Here is a 15256-nt window from a genome sequence, read left to right as displayed (position 1 = left end):
CCCAGTTTATATTTAGAGAACTGAAGGCTCTTTATCCTGACAGCTATTCCCTGGTGGATCCCTGTCCTGTCACAGTAGCAAAGAACGTGTATCAGTATTATCAAAGCCACTTCCCTAACCAATTTTAAAAGCTATCTAGCAGATGGACTTAAGTGCCAGTAGCCTCTGTCTGCTGTGTACAAAATGTTATATGATTAACCACACAGCAGATGCTGCACTACAACAGTAGCAGCAGTTCAGGTTCAGTTTGGTTCAACGCCCTTTTGACCTATGAAACAGCAGAAAATGAAACATTTCAACACGCTTTTGTTAGCGTTAGCTACTCTGCTGTTTTTCATCATTTCACAGGTGAAATAAAATCATAGTACATTTACTTTGCTTCCTGTAGGAGTGATCATGTCCAGTCTGACTGAGACCATGTATTACTTATAAGGAAAGCCAACTTTGAGATTCCTAATCAGTCAGCTTTAGAAAAAAACTGTGTGAACCGGTTGGTGGGGAGATAATCTCACTCTTCTATATAAAGAGTCACCAGGCAGCAACTTCCAGATCTTCATTTGTGAACTCCCCCATTGTTAGGTATTTTAGTACCATGGGAGCATTTACTGGATATTGTTTTATAGTGACATTATACAGGAAAACTCTGTCATTCAATAAGGCCCCTTTGTTTTAGTTATTTTTCTCTTTGACCCAAGAATTGATGTGTGAGAATCACAGGCTGGTACAAGGTTGAAATACCACAGAGATCACTCCCTCAGCTACATTAGTTTCTTAATCTTTTAGACGCCTGTTGAAGGCCAAATGGTTTGTTTCAGATTTCACTAATGTAAGAACTCTTTGTTTTGTGCCTTGAAAATATGTCGCTGAGATAATCACAATTGTAGCTGAACTGATACACTACACAAAGGATGCTTCTTCACCCAAGGGCAGGAAGACGCTGCCTTATCTTGGTCTGTACTGGTTTAAACTGATAAATCTGCTGTCTCATGAATTTTACCCTCTATATAAACTGTTGTACTTGTGAATAAAGTTGAGTCACTTTGGGAAGATAATCTAAAGCAGTCTCTGTTTTCTTGTTCTCCCAAGCTGCTCCCGAGCTCGTACTAACACGCTGAATGGCATGCTTGAATATTACTTGAGAATATATTTGACTGTGTTACAGACTAAGGGACATTCTCTGCTGATAGGTGAAGGTACATTCTCTGCTGATAGACGTCCACGCCTCGAAGGAAGTCGATCCATGGATTAGGCCTTGGAAACCGTTTCCTTCACCCATCATCATCATTTCTTCACTCTTCAGCAGCTATGGCTTCACTTCGTGCCCTTCTGGGAGTGGTACTGTGCTCCCTCATGGTTTCTGCTTCTGAAATCCTACCTCAGGCGGACTTTGATTTACAGGCGGTAAGAGTCATCCATAATACTTTTTATTTTTTATTTCACCGCCCATCTGTTTTCATACAAATATCTCCGTCTTATGGAAAGAAGGGGTGCTGGACCTTATCCAACAAGGATAGGCAGGGCACCCCCCAGACAGTTTAGCAGTCTTTACAGGAGGCTGACCTTTGCAAAATTTACTTCTATAATGACTTCACCATTTAAGTTAATTGGTTATTTTTCACCCTGGATTTTGCGTGATAATATTTATTTTGTCCATTGCTTTAAAAACAAACAAACAAAAAAACTATATAAATATAAAACAGAGTGTGAACAACAAAATATAAGCATTGCAAACTTTGATGTAAAATTCTGCAAATGTTTTCTCAAGATATAGCATGAATAAAGCTAATATACATCAGTGTATTACAAATGCGCACACACACACACACACACACACACACACAGTGTTACAATAAACAGCTCTTGTGCTTCTCTATAATTCTCAATGCTTTCCATTTGTGTGTCCACAGATTGCAGGTAAGTGGTACTTGACTGGAATGTGCTCTAATTCCAAGTGGTTCGTCTGTCGCAAAGCCAGTATTAAGTCTGGCACGGTCACGCTTGAGCCAACTGAAGATGGGGGTTTTAAGGCGTCTTACTCATTTCCTACGTGAGTGCGAGAGGACAGACAAAGCAAATACCATTTGGATAGCATTAAAATATTTACACTGATGATTAATGTTATGTCTTTGCACCCATAGTGATAACTGTTGGAAAATAGACGTGGTGGCATCCAAGACTGACGTGCCTGGAAAATTCACATACAGCATTCCCTGTGAGTACGCCCACAAAGCCAGGAAACATTTTAACCACCACGGTTAATGCTCCATCATCATCATCATTGAGTATTACTTTTTTTCCAACATCTTTTCTTCTGCTGTTTCCCTTTTTGTCAGTCACGGGGGTAGCGACTGAAATTCGTGTGGTCGATGAGAAGCCTGACGAGTACTCCTTGAATCATTACATCAACACCGGATGGAATGAAACCTATGTTGAAAACAACTTATATGGTAAAGTTGCATTTAGCTGTGTTCAGTAAACTGTTAAGTAAAGTTGCAGCCACTGCAGCAGATTTACATCACGTGGTTTCACAGGACGTAGTCTGGACCTCAGCGCTGAGGTGAAGGAGAAGTTCAACCAGCTCTGCTTGCAGTCCGGCATCCTTCCTGAAAATATTGTTCATCTTCCTAAAACCGGTACTTTTACATTGGTGGTGAAGTTCTATATAAAAATAGCCTGAAATACAACTTGATGTGCACTGATTACCGTACACTTTCCATTTTTCCTTCTACAGAGGAGTGTCCGCAGGAGTGTTTTGCCTGACTGATCTGCTGCAAGATCGTCTCACCGACACTGCATAAAGATCTTACACCATCTGTTATGGAAATGTGACTGAGCAACATCTTGAGCAGTTTTTAACAATAAAAATGCAAAAATCTAGAATGTTTTTCTTCATTATTCATCCTTTATATGAAATAAACTGAAGAACATCCATAACAACACAACCAAAATTTCCCCCATTCACACGATTCTATCTCCACAACTGTGATCACCATTTTCTTTGTGTATTTGTAATAGTTTTAATGTTTTCTAGTATTGGACTGTTGAAAGATTAATAAATAATCATCAGATAGACCCATTATAAAAATAGTATTTGCTTCCATCTGATAGAGTTACCCTCAGCTCAAATAGCTGTGACATTAAAATGCTGTTTACAGTCTAAGTGCCTCGTTCATGAACAGTGAATTTCACACACAAAACATTCATACTTTCATACCTGAATTTGTCCGTACAAGTGTAGGACTGTCTCAGAAATGATCAAAGATTTGACTGTTAGATGGTTTTCCCTCCATGAGCCTGGTTACGCTGGAGGTTTCTTCCTGTTAAAAGGGAGTTTTTCCTTCCCACTCTTGCCAAAGTGCTTGCTCATAGGGGGTCATATGATAGTTGGAGTTTTCTCTGTTTCCCAGTATTGTTGTGCAGTCTTTACCTTACAATATAAAGCACCTTGAGGCAGCTGCTGTTTTGACTTGGTGCTATATAAATAACATTGAATTGAAATGATTTTTTTTCTTTTTTCTGCTAGTTTGCTAGTTTAATTGAGCCAGCGTGTCTCAGGGAAAACAATATTTAGACCGATGTTATTTGAAGCCAAGCCTAGCTTATTATTTACTCATTCATTTTCCCTCTCTTAACCACGCTCTCTTACAGTATCCTCACCCATCTTACCATGATAAGGTAAGCATGATTCTTTATTTGGAGAAATAGTGTGTGACAGTGTGCAGGTTACAGATGGTGAACACGTGCCCACTGATTTTCACTCATTTGGATTCATTAACATGCACCAAGGAAAGAACAAAACAGGTTGGTACACATTTTATAAATCTGACAATAATTTTCATGTTGCAGTTATTTGCTACAGCCCTATGTCCCTAGCAGGTCCCTGAAGTCATCTGATCAGGGCTTACTTGCTATAAAACAGACTAAGATGAGAACTAAGGGTGACAGAGCTTTTGCCACTGTGGCCTGAGACTGTGGAACTCGCTCCCTCATACATTAAGAACTGTGGACTCAGTTTTGTTTTTAAAAAACAACTCAAAACTCACCTTTTTAAACTGTTTTTGGTTAAACTTCTGCCTGTTTTATATTGTCTGTTTTACCCTTCTTACTGTGAGGAAACAGCGCTAACCAACACGCCACCAAGCTGTCAATCCAGGCTTAACAAAACTATGAAAGCTATGATTACAAGCCTTGATGCAGCATTTTTTGTACGTTTTTATCCTTGACAGGTTAAACCACAATAAATAGCAAACACATGATGTGGGTGTAATTGTCTGCCTCTTAAAACTCCAGTGATTTTCTGCAGTTTGACATCTAATGTGATCTTGTGAATTTCGTGGGTCCAGGCAACTAACCACTCTCACTAGACTGTATCATGTCATCTCAACAAGAACAAATTAAGTTGCCGAATTTCATGCAGAGGGTTCGGGCGACCGTGGCTCAGGGGAGGAAGGTTGCCGGTTTGATCCCCCTGCTCTCTGTGTCCTGGTCGTTGTGTCCTTGGGCAAGACACTTCACCTACCGCCTACGGGTGTTGGCCAGAGGGGCCGATGGCGCAATATGGCAGCCTCGCTTCTGTCAGTCTGCCCCAGGGCAGCTGTGGCTACACCTGTAGCTGCCTCCACCAGTGTGTGAATGTGAGAGTGAATGAATAGTGGTATTGTGAAGCGCTTTGGGTGCCTAGAAAAGTGCTATATGAATCCAATCCATTATTATTATTAAAACGTCTAGCTGAAACACCTAATGTTTTCACAGGGTGCAGTGTGGACCTCAGTGCTGACGTGCAGGAGAAGTTCAGGCAGTTCTCCTTGCAGACTGACTTCCTTCCTGAAAATATTTTCATCCTTCCCAAAAGTGGTACTGTAATGTAATGCAATGCAATTTCATGGCAGGATGCTGTAAACGGACTAAACTTCAGTCAGGAGAACAACTGAGATCATCTATCCACAATACTAGGTTAGCTATTAAGTAAAATGTTAAAAATATATAAATACAATAAAATGCAGGGTCGTACATAAAATTTGTAATGCAGTTGTGCACTGACCACCTTTCCAATGTTCCTTCCTCAGATGAGTGTCCAGCTGCTGAAGACATTAAAATCTGTTATGTAAACGTAGCCGAGAACCAACTTGAGTACTGCTGGGAAAATAAAAAGGCAAACATCAAAAGTGCTGTATTATCTCATTTATTTTTAATGTTGACTTGGATCCATACCATGATTTATGAAATTATAAAATACTAAACTAAAATACTAACTAAAATAACAAAAATTGTCTGCTTCTTTAAAATTTCTTTTATTACATCAAACCAGTGAAAATTGGAAAAACAAAAAAAAACAAAGACCTGTTAGCATGTTTTGAGACAGAGACTGTAAAGTTCTGCAGGCCACTTTAAATCCTGCTTCATGCAAATGATTCACACTGAAAGTATCTTAGTTTAGTATTAAGTGAGCCACAAAGCAGCCTAATAGCTTAAAAAACAGTAAAACTAAGTGAAATTGCCAGTTTCAGTGTAATTCAGACGAAAGTCCAGCTGCAGATAAGGAATACCATTAAGTCAACAGTGTCTGAGTGTGTACTTCCCCGGTTAAAGTCCCTGTTTTCTTTCACCGTATGTTTGTTTGTTTAGATTTGCAGTCTGTGTGTTAGGATGCCTGGGTCGTCGACCCAGGGTTTTTGAGTTTATGATATTATTTATACTGTCTAGTTTTTGGTTTCTTTGAGTTCTGTCTTATGGCTTAGGTCTCTGTCTTCTTTAGTTGCTCTGTCTCCCCTATCACCTGCATCCCCTTGTCTAGTTCGCGTCTATGTGTATCTTAAGTTCCTATATCCCCGTGTTCAGTCAGTGTTTGTGTCTGCCCTGGTCCCACGTCTCTGTTCCCTTTGTAGTGCCTGCATGTGAGTCTGTGTCTTTGTTCAGTCTGTGTTATGTGTTTCCTGTTTTACTTTGAAGGTCTCCGTCTTTTCTCAGTGTGTGCAGTTTACGCTTCTTTGGTCTCGTCAGTTCTGATTTGCCCCAGCTGTGTTTCCCTCCTGTTACTCATTTCCTGATTGCTCCCTCTGTGTATTTAAGCCCTGTGTTTCTTAGTGTCTGTGTCGCGATCTACCGTTTTCTTAGCTGTGTGTTCTGTCATTTCTCCAGTTTAAGTTTGTTTTGAGTTTTTCAGTTATGTTATATTTTTGAGTACCTAATTAAAGCCTTTTTGAGTTCACGTCCGTCTCCGGAGTCTGCACCTTGGGTCCTATTCCTGCCTGCACACAGCCACACCTAACACTGTGGTTGGGTAGATTTAAGATGAGTCATTGTTTTTCTATCCATGGTAGCTACCACTACTGAGGCTCAGGAAAAATGAAGAGGATAATTAAGAGGAACCATCAGTTCTGTCTCATCTAACTACACAGTATTATAATCATGCACTTATGTCTCAAACTAAGACAAAATGAGACAAAATTAGTTCTGTGAGTCTTTAGATTATCAGTAAATTCTGGTGATAATTTGACACTCAGTGGAGCCATTTTTGGTTTGTGATGAGTGTTTTGTGATGGTCAGCTTCTGTTTTGTGAAATGTTTTTTCTAATTTAGAAGATCACGCAGAAACGTGCACGCCCTTATCTGAGAGTGTCGCAAACTCGAGGTGAGAAGATAAACCTCGGATGGCCTGCGCGTTACCTATGTGCATCTCTCTTTTCAATGGCATCAAGTGAACCCATAATAAGCATTTCTATGTCTTAGACATCATATCCATTTCTAATGAGAGATTATTTTTTAAATGAGGGAAACCTGGTCTAACAAAACGCTTACAACAGAGCTAAAGGTTCATCACATGTGAGACGGTGGGACTCTCTGATAAGAACTGAAACACTGTGTGTAAACAGCTGAGACAAAACTATATATAAACACTCATTTATTCCATTTTAGTTTACAATGATTTTTAAAGTAATGTGGAATGATTCATGTTCATGAGCTGTTACAACCACAACCATTTATTTGTCTGTATATGGTTGGACTACAAGGCTTGTGTTGAGGGTCTTGGAATAAAAAGTGGAATAACATCAGCACAGCAGAACAAATAATGTTATTGTCTGCAGCTAAAATATATAGTGAACATGGTTTTATAATAATGCGCAAACACAACCTCACTCTGCAATATACGAGAAGCCAACAGCTGTCTTCATCCACGACCTCCGCCTTTACTCATCATCATTCACTTAATCGCTTAGGTTGGTTTAAATCAAACTCAGTTACAGGTTCAACTCCATTATATAAAAGTATGTTGACTTTGGATTTGGTGTGCAGTGCCACCTTAACAAAATGAGGAAACTAAGAGATTACAAAAAAAAAAAGAAGTGCAAGAGTTAACGAGCTACTGCAGATTAACAGTTTCTGAAAGTCACGTGTTAAGAAATAGGACGATTAGATGAGCTGAGGGATCCATCTACTGCTCAATGAAGCCTCATCAGAAACAGTCTCAATGGAAGGATGGCTCTATTCTTAAGGAAGGGACACAGGGAGAAAGACTGGCGTATGTCACATTACACAGGAACTGGACGGAAAATCAGTTGAAAATATTCATCAGCATGTGCAAACATATTATAGGTATGGAATTCAGGAAAGTACCATCAGAAGTTGATCCACTATGCAAATGTCTGATTGGCAGTGGCTTCATTTTTCACTATGACAACAAACTGCTAATGCAGTATGAAGCATCACAGGACTTCAGTCATGGATTAGCCTCCCCAGACCTCAACATTACTGAAACGTCTTAACAGAGAATGGAATAAAAGGGAACCAACATCCAAGAAAAGAACTGCTCCTGAATACTTCTTTACAGAAAATACAAAAAAGCTTGACTAAGAGACTTAAGGCTGTGCTGAATAATAAAGGTGGACTGACTTACAGGGTCCTTAGTATCATATAAGCTCAGTTTTTGTCTTGTATACTGTATTTCCATTTATATAACAAAATATATAGAAACGAGGGGTGGTTTAAGACGTCTTTAGAGTTATATTCATTATCTTTAAACAAACAAAGAAAGCACCATCCATTCGTCTTCACTCTGTATGAAAAACAGGGGAAAGGTCAAATTAAATGTAAAAGTTTGAAATTCCTTTCACAATAAATCTAATCATAAACAAAATAAAAAATAGAAAATTGTTTAAACACACTTTTCCATAAAGCTATCAATAGGAAATGTTCCAGTAAACTTGTCTTGTGTTTCTGTTTAACTTCTGCTGGTGTCCTTTCATGTGTCCACAGTTGACAGGTAACCCTATTGGAGCCGCCAATAGTAACCGGTGGCTTCTCAGCTTCAGTGTGTTGATGGGCACAGCCATTGTTACCACAGCTGCTGGTGGGGACCTGGAGTTGGTATACGCCGAGCTGTGAGAGGACAGAGATGGAGAACGGACATTTAACTATTTAACAGGAGATACGTTATGACTAATAGACGACTACTGTTTAAATGATGCCTTTGCAGCTCTTATGGCACACATTACACAACTTTTCTTCATGCCAACAAGACTGAGGTGCCCACATAGTTGACACATACAACTGATTATGATGCATATTTTACTATTCCTATTTTCACATATCTCCTTGGCTTTATTTGGGCTTTCTGTAGAGCAAGTATGTAAGAAGTACCTGAGCTAACTTAAATTTAGACGATATGAGGAAAAATGCCGCTTCCCAAAGTTTTCCTACAAGTACCCAGTTTATATTTAGAGAACTGAAGGCTCTTTATCCTCACAACTATTCCCTGGTGGATCCCTGTCCTGTCACAGTAGCAAAGAACGTGTATCAGTATTATCAAAGCCACTTCCCTAACCAATTTTAAAAGCTATCTAGCAGATGGACTTAAGTGACTCAAGCTGTCAATCCAGGCTTAACAAAAAGCTATGCTTACAAGCCTTGATGCAGCATTTTTTGTACGTTTTTATCCTTGACAGGTTAAACCACAATAAATAGCAAACACATGATGTGGGTGTAATTGTCTGCCTCTTAAAACTCCAGTGATTTTCTGCAGTTTGACATCTAATGTGATCTTGTGAATTTCGTGGGTCCAGTCAACTAACCACTCTCACTAGACTGTATCATGTCATCTCAACAAGAACAAATTAAGTTGCTGAATTTCATGCAGATGCTACATGATTTAATTACGTTCACCATAGAAACATGAAATTATTTCGTTCAAATTACAAGTTTGAATCTTGTACATGTAACAACCACCCAATTTAATTTTTTTGAGTGTAGATGTTTTTGCTCTCTATCAGCTCATATTTACAGTTTTCCTCGTTTTCTTTTTTTCCCTCTCAGCGGAGCGGACGGAGGCAGCGGGGTGTAGCTGCCTCCGTCCGCTCCGCTGGAGGAACATGGAGGAAAACAGAGCAGCGCCACGCTTCGTTAATTCAAAAGTTTTCAGGCTTAAAGGTCAGAGGTCACAGTGAAATCCTCCATGTGTTGTTGGGTTGACAGAATCTCCTGTGCTGCCACCTGCTGGTGAAGAACTGCCAGAGGGCTTCGTACACCAATCACTATAAGCATGTTATTAAATTATAACCTTGATGACGTAAACTACACACACACAACAGAAAAACAAAACAAAACAAAACTCCTACATGAATATGAAAGGGGTTTGAAAGATGTCAAGGACTTGTTTTACTGAATGGAAAGTTATTACTGCTGACATCATGTGGGCAGAATCTGAAGCTCTGTGATGTATTTTGTTCATGTTTAACCTGTTTGTGTATTATACGTATTTCAGTTTCATCCAGTGGTTCAACGTCGTGCATTTTTCTCTTACAAAAGAATCAGACAAGTTACTGAAAACCTGTTGTACTCTAAAAGCCAACAATGGGACACATGCGTGTCTTTATTTTTTTAAAACAGTGGGTCTTCTATGATCTTCTATGATGTATTCGTCATGTATTTTGTCTCTGTGATACTGCAGGCTGACAGTATCAGTTTCAGAGTATGATGTGAACTCATACCTCTGATGTCACACATATTTGCTTCAGGTGATGCTGCCTCAGTAACTCAGTAGATTTAATAACACATCCAAGATGAACATGATTTCTTTAAGCTTATCAGCAAAAGGATAAGAGCGGAGATCTCGCTGAAACAGACCCCAGGTGTCAAGTCCAGCAGGGAGACAGAAATCCACTGATGACCAGGTGAACGTGGATATTTAAAGAAACAAACCTGATGTCAGACTGAGATGCCATCTGTTACTCTCTGACTCTGAGTTCTGGACTCAGACTAACACAACACGATTGCATCATGTCTGGATGTGTGTTGACTCATCGGGAATAATAACATACCAGAAAACGGAAGAATACCTGAGGGCCTCATTGTAGCTCGCCTGGTCCCTTTACCTGAGTAACATCCCCCCTCACAATGCTCAAAGACAGAGCCTCCTTTCATGACCAGGTTTGTATATGTTGCAAAGAAGCTGCACAGAAGTGACATTTTTTTCTTCTAAAAATGTTCATTAATTGAGTAGGAACTAATGTCACATGAATTATTACTACTGAGATTGAATGTGATGGGCTTCATATTTTCATATATTCTTGTCTGTCGATTCATCATAAAGAGTGTGAAGACGACACTGAGATGAGCAGCAAATATAAAGTTTTATGAAAGCACTTAAAACTGAAATAAATATTTACCTTTTCATTGCGTGCAGTTTTCACTTTCTGTGAGCTGCTTTTTAAGGAAAGAAAACTGGTATGACACGCAGCTAAATGCTGCTCTTAGATAAAATGTGTGTTCTTTGTTTGCAGTTTGTTTTCATCATCATCACTGTGACAAAGCTGTCACAACAAAACAGTTCTGATCTGTGAAAGAGATTAAACATTTGTTTGTTTTCAGAGATAAGACCTGCAGCCACAGACATACGCTGATTCTGCATCAGAAAAAAAAATCACCTCTTTTGAATCTGAACGCAGGACTCTGACAGACTCTTAAGTTTCATGGGTCTGTGTGGTGATTAACTGCATATTTGTTAAATCAGAATCAGAATCAACCAAAATTGTATGCAGACCCATTCAGTACATTTGAAAGAGGGTACTTTTAAGAGGAGGAAACATAAATGTACAATAAATTAAAAATAAATATAAATAAATAAAATAAATCAATATAGTATATACAAGACTGTATGAACAAGTGAGAATACAAACAAGTGAGGATACGGTTGGAGCACTGTGATTTAGTCCTGAGAATGTTGCACAGTTAAAAAGAAAATATTGCACAGTTGAATGTTGTGTTTTCACAGCGATTTATCCCCCGATTGTATTTATTAATGCAACAGCCCTGGCATATGTGCTGTTTCTCAGTCTGTTTGTTTTGGCTTTAATGGTCCTGTACCACCTTCCTGATGGTAACAGCTCTGACAGGTGATGGGTGGGATGCGTCCTTCAGGATGCTGCAGGCTTTCCTGTGGCAGCAGGACCCCTACAGCACCTCCAGGGAGAGAAGAGCACAGCCAATGATCCTCTGTGCTGAAGATGTTTTTAAGACTACAGGCCTGTCTCAGGTTATCCTTCATATCATATCTAATCTTCATCCATGAACAAAGTCTTCTTATTTTGCCAAGAAGCAGCAAAATAAATACTTTATTCCTAAAAAAATGAAAGACCTACATCAATAATGATCAATAAGTATTTTAGTCATACTCATGACATCACAAACATACTGAGCTTGATTGTGATTTTCTCCTCCTGGACTGTCTCACACTCCCCTGACAGATCACACTTGATGACTCAATGAACAACTGAAATTTGTAAACACTGTCTAATTACTTCCCCATGGAGGTCAGCAGTTCTTTCCATTTAAGGAAAACAAACTGCATAGAAACAGCTGCTGTGTGGAAAGACCTGCATGACTAATGACTTAGACTGAATGATTCCCATGAAAAGTTTCCAAATAATATTATATTATATTATAACTGGGATCAAATTGAAGCTAAGCACTTAGGAATCAACATGTAGCATGAAGCATCATAAAATGATACATGTCTAAATACATTGACTTACTGCCATGTGATTGGCTGATTAAATATTTCCATTAACAAGCAGTTGAACAGGTGTACCCAATGAAGTGGCAATGTTGGTGGTTAAATTCCAGCCTGCGTGGCAAATATCTTTGGCCAAGATTAAACCCCAATGTGTGTGCGTGTTAGATAGGAAAAAAAAGTGCTTGTGTGAATGGGTCAATGAGGCAAGTTGTGTAAAGCGCTGTGGGTGCTCAGAGTAGAAAAGTGCTCTATAAGAACCAATCCATTTAGACAACTGACGAATTGAAACAAATGAGTGTGCTGTGTTTGCAACACCACAACAAACATCACCTATATTTTCATTAACTGCACAAATAGTGGTGGTCATTAGCTGCTAGCTAACTGGGTAACGGTGTCATGGGTCTGTAGCTCTGTCACCGTTTTAGGGAACATATTTAGTTTTAAAGTAAGTTACAGGGCTTTTCCTGCCTTTCTGGAGGGATTATATTTCACTAAAAGTATTTAATATCCATATCACATAATTATGGATTAATAGAATTAAGATATTAAAAACACACCGTATTTTAAAGAAGGTTCCTCGTCTCCCTCCTCTTTCTTGGGTTTCTGCTGCCTGAGGTATTCACTGAGCACTCGGTCAGTTGGGGCCATCTTCCCAATGTATTCTTGGATGTTCCTTCTCTCCTCCTGGACAGTGGTGCTGACACTCACCAGTCCCTGGCCCCCTTCCTTCTATATCTAGAACTGTTGTTATATCTATCTATCTATCTATCTATCTATCTATCTATCTATCTATCTATCTATCTATCTATCTATCTATCTATCTATCTATCTATCTATCTATCTATCTATCTATCTATATATATATATATACATGATTGATTGATTGATTGAATCTTTATTTTGAACATGTTGAAAAAGTATAAAAAAAAATAGAATTAAAAGAGACAAATGAACAAAGCAAACAAAAGGAAAACGAGCAACCACAACTCCAAATAACGTCCATGTTCAAAAAGGAGCAGGAAGAAGCATAAGCTTATTTAATCCCACCCCTTTTCCACTATCTAGTATCAATAGACTACAGAAATACCTCCTTGTAATTACATTATATGTTATGTGTAATTTTTTTTTTTTTTTAATATATACACATATATGTTTCTATCTATCCATACCTACGTATATACACACATACGCACATATACACATTTTCAATAACCTCATTAACACCTGAAGGATACACAACCAACAATTTTATATATATATATATATATATATATATATATATACATATACACATATACATATATATATATATATATATATATATATATATATATATATATATACATATATATATATATATATATATATATATATACATACATATATATATATATATATATATATATATATATATATATATAGATATACACACACACACATACATACACACACATACACATATATACACATATATATATACATACATACATACATACATATACATACATATACACATACATATATACCCATACCAACAAACCCGTGCATGCGCACACACATGAAAATATTAGACAAGAACACCCTATCAAATCTCTACCTTTTCCCTGTACCCTGTAAAAACCATATCCTTAAACCGCTTTTTAAACTGCGCCATGCTTGGACATTGCTTCATATCTTTACTTAGTCTGTTCCACAGCTTCACTCCACACACAGAGATGCAAAAACTTTTTAATGTTGTACGGATACGAGGATGTTTTAAATTTAATTCCCCCCTCAAATTGTATCCCCGTTCCCTTTTAGAAAACATTTTTAGAATATTGTCAGGAAGCAGGTTATTTATTGCTTTATATATAATTTGTGCTGTGAGAAAATGAACCAGATCTGTGAATTTTAGAATTTTTGATTTTAAGAATAGTGGATTTGTATGATCTCTGTAACCAGTTTTATGGATTATCCTTATGGCCCTTTTTTGTAATATAAAGATTGATGATAGCGAACATTTGTAAGTATTGCCCCAAACCTCTGCACAGTAATTCAAATACGGTGCAATCAGGGAACAATAGAGAATGTGGAGTGATTTGTGGTCCAGAATGTGTTTTACTTTACTCAAGATTGAGACACTTCTTGAAATTTTGTTATGTATATGATTTATATGAGACTTCCAGTTTAATTTATCATCTATAATCACACCAAGAAACTTATGTTCAAGTACTCTTTCAATTTCCACACCATCTACATGAATCTGCACTTGTGCATTTCTAAGGGAATTCCCAAATAAGATAATTTTAGTTTTACTTAGATTTAGCGATAGTTTGTTCCTGTTAAACCATTTTTAAATTTTGCACATTTCTGAAGTAATTGTATCCAGCAGCTCCTTTAGATTCCCCCCAGAACAAAAAATATTTGTGTCATCTGCAAATAATACTAATTTTAATATATCAGATGCCTTACAAATATCATTTATATAAATAATAAATAATTTTGGACCCAGTACAGAGCCTTGTGGAACACCACAAGCAATGTCCAAGCATGATGAGGAATGGACACCCAGCTTCACAAATTGTTTCCGGTCACTTAAATAATTTTTCACCCATTGCAGTACAACCCCCCTAATCCCATACCGTTCCAGTTTATTAATTAATATGTCATGATTGATTGTGTCGAATGCTTTCTTGAGATCCAGAAATACTCCAGCTGCATACTGTTTCTGATCTATAGCATTCGTAATCTCCTCAATTGATTCGATTAATGCCAGAGATGTTGATCTTTTTGATCTGAATCCATATTGACTGTCAGAGAGTAATTTATATTTATCTAAGAATTTGTCTAATCGTTTATTAAACAGGTTTTCTAGGATTTTGGAGAATTGTGGTAGTAAAGAAACAGGCCTGTAATTTGTGAAGTGGCGTCTATCCCCGGTTTTATACAGCGGCACAACTTTAGCTATTTTCATTTTGTTTGGCACTTTTCCCGTCTGAAATGATAAGTTGCAAATATATGTTAGAGGTCCTACAATTCCTTCAATGACCTTCTTGACGATTTTCATGTCAATATCATTACAATCAGTGGATGTTTTATATTTACACATGTGTACAATGTCAATTATTTCTTTTTCCTCCACTGATGTGAGGAACATTGAGTTAGGGTTCCTATCAATCAGGTTTTCACTACATTCTACTGATGGCAGTGACTCAGGAATTTGTTCTGCCAGTTTTGGTCCAATATTTACAAAATAATGATTAAAGCTGT

At 37.8% G+C, this 15256-nt stretch overlaps 1 protein-coding gene across 1 annotated transcript; it reads left to right on the top strand.

The window, feature by feature from the left end:
- The first annotated feature begins 580 nt into the window (after positions 1-580).
- On the top strand, positions 581-2880 carry LOC146578841 (lipocalin-like). Its single transcript, XM_085269105.1, has 6 exons — positions 581-1401; positions 1908-2047; positions 2139-2212; positions 2334-2447; positions 2532-2633; positions 2732-2880. Exons 1-6 carry the CDS (start codon positions 1306-1308, stop codon positions 2758-2760), a joined length of 555 nt encoding a protein of 184 aa, XP_085125231.1. The 5' UTR covers positions 581-1305; the 3' UTR covers positions 2761-2880.
- Positions 2881-15256: the final 12376 nt, after the last annotated feature.

This window comes from Mchenga conophoros, linkage group LG3 (assembly GCF_057382185.1).
Source record: "Mchenga conophoros isolate Kocher_MC1m ecotype Shallow Benthic linkage group LG3, M_conophoros_male_GT1.1, whole genome shotgun sequence".
Taxonomy (NCBI): domain Eukaryota; kingdom Metazoa; phylum Chordata; class Actinopteri; order Cichliformes; family Cichlidae; genus Mchenga; species Mchenga conophoros.
Note: the sequence above shows the minus strand (reverse complement) of the source record. Positions and strands in the feature narration are given on the sequence as shown.

Bases quoted from the DNA above. Each gene is read 5' to 3' on its own strand.
- LOC146578841 (XM_085269105.1), top strand. From the start codon at position 1,306: ATGGCTTCACTTCGTGCCCTTCTGGGAGTGGTACTGTGCTCCCTCATG. The intron at 2,048-2,138 runs GTGAGTGCGAGA...TTGCACCCATAG, and splicing joins GCGTCTTACTCATTTCCTAC to TGATAACTGTTGGAAAATAG. The intron at 2,634-2,731 runs GTACTTTTACAT...TTCCTTCTACAG, and splicing joins TGTTCATCTTCCTAAAACCG to AGGAGTGTCCGCAGGAGTGT.